The 12742-nt window shown below is 41.4% G+C and overlaps 1 protein-coding gene across 1 annotated transcript in view; it reads left to right on the forward strand.

The window, feature by feature from the left end:
* The window catches only part of CHAT (choline O-acetyltransferase), a 67478-nt gene extending 63152 nt beyond the window's left edge, over positions 1-4326 (forward strand). Inside the window, exon 14 of the mRNA XM_054983761.1 lies at positions 4057-4326. Within this exon, the coding sequence (XP_054839736.1) occupies positions 4057-4326 (270 nt within the window). The remainder of the gene's footprint in view (positions 1-4056) is intronic.
* Positions 4327-12742: the final 8416 nt, after the last annotated feature.

The raw sequence follows: 12742 nt of genomic DNA on the forward strand, positions 1-12742 counted from the left end.
TTTAGCTTCTATAATCCCCCTCAATTACACTGGTTTAATCTATAAATTCTTTCAGCTGCATAGCCATCAACATATAAGTACATATTTCTCTATAATCAGTAACAAGTTTAAAGAAATGTCATGTACTCGATAATCAATTTATTGAAGCTGTACATCAGATATCTAAGACTGAGAGAGTTCTGCCTATAAAAAGTGGGGCGGAGCAGGGGGCTGCTAATGGAAGGCCCAAAACATTAAAACCCATAAGTAATTTGATCTTGCCATGATGTCTTTTGGCTTTCAGACATGAGTGTAACCAGAATACCACTACATAAATTGTCCAAGAAACCATCCATGGGCAAAAAGTGAACCTGAATAGCTTTATGGCCTCCAGCTGTTGCACAGCAAATTTATTTGACAATTCTGTGACTCTGTTAGTGGGACTAATGGCCTGTCCTACACCATTAACAAAGCCAAGTGCCATTTTTGAAAGCCTGCACACAACAAAGGCGAGGATGCACAGCTTTCTTAACAAATAATGTCTTGGATTTAGTAAGGAGCATTTTCACCCCACTGCAATATTATAATTTTAAAAACAGAGCTTTGACTGAAAAAAGAGACTTCGCTAATAGACTCCATCAGAAAATACTGCTTCTTAGAATTCTTCCTGACAATAAATCTTTGACATTTACTTAAGCCTTGCCAATAAACTGAGTGACATCTCAATAACCATTCAATATTAAATCTGTCAGAATACCAAAGCCAGTAAATTACCCGTACAGTTCTAATTAAAAAGAAACAAGAACAAATCATGTCTGTTTATAGGGGCACAACTGCTCAAAATCAAAGAAATGGAAACATATTCTTAGAGTCTATGCCCAAGTTAATTCTCACCAGCTATCACTAGCCTCTTGCCTTATCTTAAACAGCGCTTTTGACCCCATTTAGAAGCATCCATTAGCTGATTAAGCAATCAGCACATGTAATTTTCTCCAGCCGGGCAAATAATGGCTCCCCATTATTTCAGGTCAGGAAAACACGCCCCCCCCAACCACCACCACCACCACCACCACCACCATCATCATCATCTTTCTTGCATTAACTCATAGCCTTAGCAAACAGCACCAAGAGAAAATGACAACACAAACAATATCAGTACCAATGAAAACCCATAAAATAGACATTTAAAATTAAAATACTTAATAATAATAATAAAATTATTATTAAAAATAAATAATGACATTATTTAATAAAATTATTATTAAAAAATTAATGGTAACATAATGTTCCTATATTCACTCATCAAACCCAGCATAGCACTTATAGTTTATCCATCCACCAAACTGGCGATAGATGGCTTTGCCAGAATCTTTCAGCACAGTCCAGGGTGGGGGTCAAAAACTCCCTGGAAGCTGACTCGGACTTACTACAACATACCCCAGACTTACCCCCCTACAACAGCACAGGGACCTGGTGCCACTCCACCCGGGGCTCCCACTGGCTCCCAGGCATGGTGGCTGGTCAGAGGAATAACCGAAGCACAAATCCTTGTGCCGGCAGGCCAGGGGTGGACCAGGGAGCTAGGCGCAAGTTAGTTTGTACAGGAATGCTCCCTGCAGTGGCGGAAAGTTACGCTACAAAAAATGGCTGCATAGCCCATAGCCATCCATTGTAGGGGAAATGTTGCCTCCCCCTATGCCCAGCCCTGCCCAAGTGGCCCAACAAAGCATAGGATGCGGACTGCCATGGCAGCCAATGCACTCATGCCCTGTCAACAGCTTCAGAGGTGGCGTATACATTCGAGAATAAGGGATTAAATTGGTAGGTTCTTTGGTGTTAGAGATGCCCTTGAAAAGGGTTGGCAAAACGGGTCCTCAGCTAGCAGCCCACTGAGCAGTACGTATTGGATTTTCCAAGATACCGTGCACCTGAAAAGACATTAAGAGAGACCATCATTCATGGACTATACACAATAATGGACTTACCTTTGAATCTGGGAGGACCACAAAGGCAGCACAATTCTCTCTACCTGCTGAAGAACAGAAAAACAGGAGCTATGAGTATTGGACTTTAAGGCCACCATTTTATTATGCGGACTAATTTTTTGATATTGTATTCTGGCTGCATGTATTGTTGTATTTAATACTGATTATTGGACATGTAGAGGAAGGGTATATCCAGTTGTGAAGGGATATTTATTGCACAAGAGCACTTTAATCCTATTGCACTATTATATGAAATTTTGAAATTCTAGTTGAGATATTGATTGGATTCCTGACCATCTCCATGGGAGGGTCTCAGACCCTCGCATGTTACTTGTCATTTCCCGGGCAGCCTGCAACTCAACCCCACTCCTGAGAAGGCAGCATGAGGAACGGCTGTCATGGCTCTAACTGCTGTGCAAACAGGTGCAGCTCCCATCCCAGGCAGGGGAAGTTAGCAACACGTGGCCAGACACCCTGTTTGCTTTGGGCAGTTCAATAAAGTCTGTGCTGAACAACTACTCCCTCCCTGCCTGCAGCTGACAGTAGCTCCCCACTCCCCCCAGGGGCAGCCCCTCAGCACATCTCCCAAGTGGGTCCCAGGCCCTGGGCTGTGAGAGAAGCAGCAGCCCTGAAGATCTACCAACCCTTACCCTGTTGGGGGCTCAGCTCCCGAACAGAGCAGGGATCCTTCAATCCCATGGGGGCTGCCACTCCAGGCTACCCCTATCCCCCCCCCCACATGGAGGCACAGCAAATGGGGTGGGATAGGAGTCTTTCCCATGTGCAAGGGGAGGGCTGTCAAAAAAACCCTGCACTGCTGGGGCCTGAGATGCCAGGCAGATGACCAGTGTTTCCAGGGCGCCGGGAGGCATCTGGTCCCTGTGCTGCATGCACACACAAGCTGGAGGGACCCCTCCTCCCCAGGGATCCTTGGGGGGCACTCTTAGTGGGGGCAGCCAGCATAGGGTTCTTCTCTTCATTAATGAAAGTGGGGGTCTGGACAGGTGGCTGCCTGCCATTCTTCTGTTCTGACTGGGAGCATTATCCCAGAGACTACTGAAGAAAAAGAAGCAGTGGAGGGAGGGCTGTGCCCCTCCCCCTGGATTGCTGCTTCCATGTGGAGTACCAGTTCAGGGAGATCAAAGCACATGTGTGGTGGTTGTAAACACACACCAGCTTTCTTGCAGTACTCACTGGGCTAACAATCCCAATCAGACTGGTCCAGGTAGCCCGAAGTAAAGTTCCGGCAATTATCCTTATGTATTACCAGAGATATCCAAGTCTTCATAACGCTCAGTTCAATTAAATTTCCACAGAAGCTCTGGAGATAACAAGTCAAAAACAGAGCACAACAAGTTAAAAACAGAGGATAAAAGCCCTCCAGACATCCAGATACAGTCTCTTACTTGTTCGAGGAGGAAACTTATTGTTCAAAGAGATTAAAAGGGGAAAATTAAAAGGAGTAAGGTTACAAAGCATCTGCAGCAGTCACCATCTTGGACTCCTCCAGTCAGGAAAACAATGCAGAGGGAAATATATAAACCCCCTCTCATGTGTCCTGCTGTCCCAATCAAATCAGGCCCCTGCATACCTGAGAATTACATTCCAAGCACAGAACTCTCGGCATATGTCTGGACAACAGGGCCAGGGCTAACACTTATTGCTAGGCCCTCAGTTTCATCTCCACCACAATACATGGATAAAGCTGGCCTATGGCCGTTTCCACACTACTCACCTTCATCCAGATCGCTGCAGAACGTCGTGAAAAAAACACAGAAGATAGCGTCTTCTTGTGCGAGTTTTGCGCAATGTCGCACAAAACTCGTGCAAGAAGACGCTATCTTCTGCATTTTTTTCGCGACATTCTGCAGCATTCCGGATGAAGGTGAGTAGTGTGGAAACAGCCTATGTTACAGGTCTATTGCAAGGACAGTGTACATGAAGTGCTTTGATCCCTTGAAATGTGCACTTGTGACCTCTCTGGATCAGTGAGGCAAGACATGAACTACATTAAACTACGTCATTCTTCACAATCACTAGGTTCTCTCATCTGACCATTAATGTCGCTATGTTTCCTTATTCCTGAAATCAGGTTCCAACCACCATGGAAATGTTCTGCTGCTACGGGCCAGTGATTCCAAACGGTTATGGCACATGCTACAATCCACAGCCAGAGCATATATTATTCTGCATTTCAAGCTTCAAAGACTGTAAAGATACATCCTCCCACAAGTTTGGAAAAGCAGTGGAAGAAAGTCTCATGGCTATGAGAGAGCTGTGCATCAAATGCAACTCGGCTAAGACGAGCACCCCAACTAAACCAGCAGCAACCTCAGCACCTCCACGTGCTCGGAAATCCTAACTATATATGTATGCCATTCTCTTGCCAGTTTTTTGTTCCTCTGTTTCCCAGATGCTTCTGAAGGTAGAATGGTTTTACTGTTCAAAAGCAAGTTATCATTAAGAACCTTTTGATGAGGTAGGGCAAGAGATCCAGCTCATCATACATTATGATTTCTCTCAGAGCGGAACTACAAGTGACGAATGACACAGGTTGGACACTTGTCAGCTTCCCTCAAGTTTTGATGGGAAATGTAGGCAGCTTGGTGGGATGTTAGACAAGTGATAGTTGAAAAGTCCATTGGACAGCAGTCGGAGAGCCAAGCTGCAAGACTAGGGCGCCTACATTTCCCATCAAAACTTAAGGGAAGCTGACAAGTGTCCAACCTGTGCCAGGCGTCACTTGTAGTTCCGCTCTCAATGTTTATCAAGGGGATACCTCCGTCCTGCACAAAATGAATTAATACTAACGTCAGTCTCAGAACTGGAATGCCCATACAGTTAATCAGAAGGTGTATTTAGAAATATCCAGTTAACAAATAAGTAGTACTTTATTGAAGGTTGTGGCTGAAGTTTACTGCATCAAGGCATAGGACAGGTAACAGCCCATATGGCTAGGAACCAAATACTAACAAGTATTCCCGAATCAAGACTCCTTAACATGTAAAAAATCAAGTGTTTTTGAAGGTACTTCGTATGAGTTGTGTTTTCTGCGGCTCACCGCCACAGAAAAATGATGGCTTTGGATTGTACAGCATGAAACTGCTTTTGAGTAATCCCTCCATCCCAAACAGTCCATGCAGTACTTGACCACTACATCATTGGATAGGGACTAGGTTTGAATCCCAGTCCGCCATGGAGCTCGCTGGGTGACCTGGCTCCAACCACATGTTCTCAGCCAAACTACCTCACAGGCCTTTTGTGAGGACGAAATGGAAGAGACACCCCAAACCACAGCACTGAGTTCCATTGAAGAAGGGACGAATACATAATTTACCTGACTCAGGGCTTTTTTTCTGGGGAAAGAGGTGGTGGAACTCAGTGGGTTGCCCTCGGAAAAAATGGTCACATGGCTGGTGGCCCTGCCCCCTGATCTCCAGACAGAGGGGAGTTGAGATGGCCCTCTGCGCCGCTCAGCGGCGCGGAGGGCCATCTCAACTCCCCTCTGTCTGGAGATCAGGGGGTGGGGCCACCAGCCATGTGACCGTTTTCAAGAGGTGCCGGAACTCCGTTCCACTGCGTTCCAGCTGAAAAAAAGCCCTGAGCTGACTCAGTTAAAAAAGTTACTAAGATTGTTTTAAAAATTAGAACCCCTGACATGCATGTTCCCCAAAGATCTTTCTGGATTACCTCATAGTAATTTGTTAACTAGCGGACAAAAAGTCTACTAAGAAACCTCTGGTGGTATAGAAATGTATTTCTATATTTTTTTCACTGTGAGTTTTAATTAGAGGCAAGGTTTTTTTGCTTTAATAGAAAGAGATGTCAAAGCCATTTTGACCCGCTGTATGTTTGTACTACAGGATTTGTGTAAAAATGACTCAGTTGGCAAACTTGGAAGTTTCATGGGAGCTTCTATGTCCCCTTTTCTGACCCAAGTACAAGCAATGGGCAAACTTGTAGCTGTTAAAGAAGTGGCCTTAGACACATCACAAGAAATTCCTGTTCAGAAGGAACAATGAGATCTAGCGTATACATGGTATGCATGCCTACAGGGATTTTGTATCCATAAATGGTGGGGTCTGTGTGTGTGTGTACATTTTTCTTATTTATTGTATATTTTAAAAACATCTTAGGATATTACCTGTGCAGGATTCTTATTAGGGCTGAGATCAGTTCATTCAGCTCTGATTCCTGCAACCCACATGCCAATTTGTGTTTAGCAAAAGATTGGGTGGGGCAAATGATACAATCAGGACAATGGAAAATTGGAAAGAGCCTGCATGTCTTTTTTAATGGTTTAATGCTAAAGCACTGAACAAGCAGCACAGCAGGCTCCAGATATACCAGACTCACTGATTTTTGGCTTCAGAAGCATAAAATATAAACAGTTCAGTCATGTATTGTTTAAATTACTGGCTAAGATAGGCAACATATGCCGAACACAACCCTAACAGCTTTTTCCTAGGAGTGATTCTCACTTACTAAAACTGGGCCATTTCCACACGGCTCCCCGCTGCTCGTAACAACCCGGAATATCGCGAAAAAAAACACAGAAGATCGCGCGAGATTTGCACGACGTCACGTGACCTCGCGCAAATCTCACGTGAGAAAACGCGATCTTCCACGTTTTTTACGCAATATTCCGGGTTGTTACGAGCAGCGGGGAGCCGTGTGGAAACAGCCCTGGACTTACTTCTGAGTAAGCCTGCTTAGGCTTGCTCCCATAGTTTAGTAGTTTTTGAGTCTATATCGACACTGAATTATGTGTAACTACGACAGAAATCCTATCTATGTGCTGTTAAAATAAGTGTCGCTCATTCCTTCCCACCATCATGTTTGTGTATTCCTCTGTGACTCTCTGATGTAGCATTATGTAGTAACTCTATTGCTGTGAGCTGGCAAGTTTAAAAATAATAGATTTCAGAAACTTGTATTTGATAACTTCATTTCAAGAGACTTACACTAGAGCCACAGAGAGCATTTTTATTCAGCAGTTTTCAAATATATAACCACAGCATGTATATCTATGCAAACTTAATAGGAAGCTGTTACATAAGTATTCCACTACAGGACCACAAAATGGATCATGCCCATTTTTGGTTTTGACAGGCAGGTGGAAGTGAAAGGATTCAGAAGTAGCTGTACTGCTTCAGACTCTAATTCGGGGGAAGCCACATTTCAAATGCTCCTCTCCAGGTTTCTACAAACTTCCTGAAATTTAAAAATGTGCGTATCAGGGAGAAGGAATCTAGTCTGGCCTTTTGCAGGCTGTACTAGTTTTCCATTTACAGCGAGTTATTATTGGGGAACTGTGAACAATGTCCTCCCTTGCCTGAAGCCTGAAGGGTACATGCCATCCTACACTTCAGCACTCCGCCACTCTCTTCCACTGCATATCTAAACCAGACCCCTAATAAAACCAAAGTAAATTATGACTTGGGTCAAAAGAGCAACTGCTATAGCTCTGTCAGCATACTGCAGGCTGTATTGGATGTATCTTGAAGAGTGGTAAATTCTGTTTCCCTAGGACAGCCTCATACCACTAAGGGAAGTCAGATATGCAGAACAAATGCCCAGGTGTGTTGCAACACAAAGATGGTGTGTAGTTCACAGAGTGTCTGACTTCAACAGGGGCAATCCAAGTGTAAATGCCTAATCGCCCATAAAGCTCCTTGGGCTTCGGTCGTTGTCTTCATGGAGTCTGTACAGACGAAATGGGGAGGAGGGACCCAAATGTGCCTCCCTGTAATATAATCTATTATGTTCTCATCTGAGTGGACAGCTGAGGAAACATGCATAAGCTGGCCCACTTGCAAGGACCACAACACAACAATATAATCTAATGCATCTGCAACCTTCAGTTTTAACAGGTGTAGCTGCAATTCACTTTAAGGACTCTTCATGTACTATGTATATTGCATATATACATGCAATATAAGGCTGCAGTCCCATGCTTTATGGGACACTGGGAGAGATTGCTTGAGTCTTGCAATACATAGAACAAGAAAACCATTTTTCATAGCGGGAGTATATATGAGCCCCTTCTGACTTCTGGATTTATTCAGGTAAACTGGCTTGAGGGAGCTAATTTAATTTAATTTAATTTAATTTATTATATTTATATTCCGCCCTCCCTGCTTTCGCAGGCTCAGGGCGGATAACAAATACAAACATGTTTAAAAACATTTAAAAACATTAAATAATACATTTAAAAACATTTAAAAACATTAAATATAACAATTCATGCTGCCCAGTGGTTCATACATGCCTCTGTGTTTGCATAGGGGTGATGGTTTAACCCCCCCTTCACGGGGGGGGGGCGGGCTACTGATATAATGCCAAATGGTAATATATCCCAACTTTTTATATATAGTGTGTGACTTTTTAATCTTTTTTTTAAAAAAATCCATTTCAAATATTATTTTTATTAGTGCAAAACATAAAAAATAAAAAGCAATAAAAATAAAAAGTGAACAGGAGAGAAAAAGAAAAAAGAAAGAAAACAGTGCTGGCTACAAAAACACTAATGGCAAATCTATACATAGGTATCTGTAAAAGATTTTCAAATATCTAAATATAAGTCCATGCACAGTTGTCTTCTAAATGCATGTTGATAAATGGATAAGGTCTTCAATCCAGTGATTTATAGGAGGCGGGATTTTCTTTCCAATGCTGAAATATAAGTCTTTTAGCAACTGTAAGGGCATGGAGGGTCCATTTCCATTGACCACTGATTAGGTTTCAAGAGTCAAGCAAGTAGTTGAATAGTGCACTAACATCCTCAAAAACAAGTAAGTTTTCTAACACAAAATTAATATGACTAATAACTTCCTCCAAAAAGGGCCAAATAACTAATCATGACCAAAGCTTATGCTTAAGAGATACATTTTGTGAACTACACCGGCAACAGTTAAGACACTGTGCTTATACCTTTAATAAAAAGATGCTGAGGAGTCTAATATACCCAAAACGTATTTTTTTGTTGAGTAAGTCACAACTTAAGATTCATAGTAGCAATGGGTATATGGCTTAAGGACTTAGCCCACTGCTTCAGCAAAATTGGATGCTCCAGATCATTCAATTCATCTCTATGGCTCGGTGTATCATATTTATTAACCAACCTCAAATATTTATTCTACTATATAAAAGGCAAGCCATATTGGCGACGACTCACTTTTTATCCCTGTGTAGGCGCACTTGCAGGTCCCTCCACGGGGATAAAAAGTGAGCTGTGGGCAACATGGCTTGCCTTCCTGCTGCCACGGTGGCCTCATCAGGGCCTATGGAGGTCCAGGAAGGCCCACTGCATAAGTGGGAAGGCCTGGCACGGTGGTGGGAAGGCTGACATGGCAGCAGGAAGGCCCAGTGCAGCGGCCCATCCTCTGAAGGCCTGAGAGGGCCCAGCATGGCAGCCTGATCCTCCAGAGGCCTAGGAAGGCCTGCTGTGGTGGTGCAGTCCTCTAGAGGCAGTTTTCTTGCTAGCAGGGCTCATTTTGAGGGGGAACGTGCAGGAACGCAGTTCCGGCAGTTCCCCAAAGAGATCACATGTCAGGTGGCCCTGCCCACCTGACTCTCGGCCATGTTGGGCCTGGATTGGGGATGAAATGGCCTGGATCAGGCCTCTGACAGGTGGTTGATCACTCTCCTGCTCATCAGCGCCCTGATCCTGACCATTTTGGGCCCCCTTTCGGCCATTTTCAGCCCCCTTTTGCCATTTTGGGCCCAATTTCAGCCCTGAATGACCAGGATTGGGTCCAAAACAGCCAGAATAGGTGATGTCAGGGGGTGTGGCATATGCAAATCAGTTATACTGACGCACTTCCAGTGATGGCAAGAGGTGTGGCATATTCTAATGAGTTATGCTAATGAGTTCCTCCTGCTCTTTTTCTACGAAATGATCCCTGCTTGCTAGTATACAAATATTGTAGATTTCAGTTTCTGTACTGATTCCATATCCCAAAGTGGGGGAGATTCTGAAGCACTCAAAGGTGCCGGGCTGTATTTGAACACTAACAGATGTTGCAACTGTAAATATTGCCATTTGGCAGTTGTTGACAAATCCTATTTGTCATATCACAGTTGGAAAAATGAAATCATCATTACCTATCAATTGATTTAAAGTAAAAATTCCCTTAACTGTCCAAGCCTTCCATAAGAAAGATTTCTTCCCTGTTTTTAATTCTGGATTTAACTATAATGTTAGTTTAGCATGTAAGAGTGGGTCAAATTCTTATTTTCATGATATCACACCCCATACTTTTCTAGATGCAGAAATTGATGGAGGAACAAAATCCATTTTAACATAAGTAGATCTTAATGTATTCCACTTAAAAAGTGGTTCCAAAAGAGGCCGAGTGGTTCCAAAAGTGGTTCCCGAAAGAGCCCAAGATGGATACCCCAAGTGAGGGGAGGGATCCCAATAATTTGTACACAATAACAAATATGCCTGATGATAAGCATTAAGGTCCAGAAGACCAAAACTTCCTTCTTTAATTGAAAGTTGCATCCTCTTTAAAGAAATCTTGGGTAGTGTCAAACCCCACATAAATTTCTGAAACAAAGTATTAATTTTATGAATATATCTAAAAGGTATATAAACAGGGATTGCACGCATAACACATATAATTTGAGGTATAATATTCATTTTGAGTGTATTTACCCCATAATGACAGGATTAGGGTTGCCCATCTATCCAAATTCAAAGATATATCCAATACAGTTTATTAAAATTCAATGAAATCACATCCTTAATATTCCTTGGGATCAATATTCCATGATAAGTAATAGCATCTGGGCCATTCTGATTTTATCCAATTAAATAATTTAAATTCTAAAGAATTACGTATAAAGCCATGTGTATTATTACTTTGTCTAATAGCACAAGCCAGAGCTTCCAAACATAAATTTAAAAATGATAGGAGAAAGAACCTCTAGTACCTCTTTTAAGAGGGAATGATGCAGAAAAAACACCATTAGTCTGTACCCTAGGTCTTGGGGATGAATACAAAATTCAAATCTGTTTGAAAAATGTAGGAGGGAAGCCAAATTTAGTCAATGTAGAGAAAATAAATGTCCAATAAATTCTGTCAAATGCTTTTTCAGCATCAAGTGAAAGAATAGCAACTTGATTGCATCTCTATTTAATACAATCAGATCAGTGACCAATCTAAGATTATCAGATGGTTGCCTACTTTGTATAAATCCTACCTGGTCTACATATACCAAAGTTCTAATAACCTTTGAAGTCCGTTAGCAAGAATGGTTGTTAATATCTCCGCATCCACATTTATCAAAGAAATAGGTTGAAAATTTGCACATTGACTGTGGTCTTTGCCTGGCTTTGGCACGACAACAACATCCACCCTGAGCCTGCTGGAAATGTGGGGAGGGCAGAATAAAAATCGAAAATAAATAAATAAATAAATAAATAAATAAATAAATAAATAAATAAGCATCCTGTAGTGATGCTGGCAATATACCAGATTCAAAAATCTCATTGTACGATTGATATAATTTTGGAATTAAAAATCCTGGAAAAGTTTTATACCATCTGGGCCCGGAGGTTTACCAGTGTTCATATTCATTAATCACAGCCTTCATTTCATCCATATGCAAATAGCTGTTGCTGAGCCATATCTAAATATGGAAGATCAAGGTGAGAGAAAAATGTTTCCAAGTCTTCTAATATTTCTTTCCTCTTACTATACAATGTGGAGTAAAAGTTTTGAAACTGCAAATTTATTTCAGCAGAGGTAGTATGGATTACATTTTCCTCAACCTCAATCCGAGGATAAATTCCTCAACCTCAATCAAAGCAATGTAATTCATGTTCTTTTGCTGCCTTAAACAATGAGCCAATAATCTGGCCGCTCACTCTCCTCTTTCCCAATAGGACTGACCCAAGCATGCCAAAGCATGTTCTGCTTTCATTGTTATTGTGTAACTTAAATTTATCTATGTATCAAAAGCCAATATTTTAGTGATATTTTATTTTTATAAAATAGTATACATTTATGGCAAATCTCAAATGTATTTATAGCTTGATTAGTCTGAGCTACATATATTATGCTTTAACGTATATAAAACATTCAATTAAGACAATATTCAAAGTTATATTGCATCTATGAGTTCAAAATACAGTGATAACAGATCTGTAGTTAATAAAAAGGTATCAAAGGAAAGACTTGTGGGTTTTATTTTGAAACAAGAAAACTTGTTTTAGTCTGAACTCTAATAATGGGATATAAAAGGATCTCAGCAAGCACGGCTTTTCAAAGCTAGACAATTATTTGTTTCTATGTATTTATTTAGAGAACTACCAGTGTGTACACTACTGGAGGAAAAACAAAACATGATTGCACCAATATTTGAAGGGAGACATTTGTGGTTCCTTGTATGTTATCAAATTTCCATCAATGTGTACTTCATAGAACATTTTACAGTTTATTTTGTATCTTGTCTTTACTTACTTACTTACTAACTTATTTATAGTCCGCCTTTCTCACTGAGGTCCAATGTGGATTACAACAGCACAAGTGACAATACAATATATTGACAGCTAGGCCATTCACTGAGCAAAGTATAATAGCAAAGAACAAACAGGCGAACAGATACAATAGGGAATGGCAGCAGAAAGATTTTTAAAGAAGCATAGAGCAAAGTCCAGAGATGGAATCTATATGAAACAAAGCATCACTAATTTCCATGGTATGTTTAGCAGTGTGGAAACACGTTAGTAGAGACATATCTACATTTATTTATTTATTTATACTCCG

The sequence above is a fragment of the Eublepharis macularius genome, chromosome 6 (genome assembly GCF_028583425.1).
Source record: "Eublepharis macularius isolate TG4126 chromosome 6, MPM_Emac_v1.0, whole genome shotgun sequence".
Lineage (NCBI taxonomy): Eukaryota > Metazoa > Chordata > Lepidosauria > Squamata > Eublepharidae > Eublepharis > Eublepharis macularius.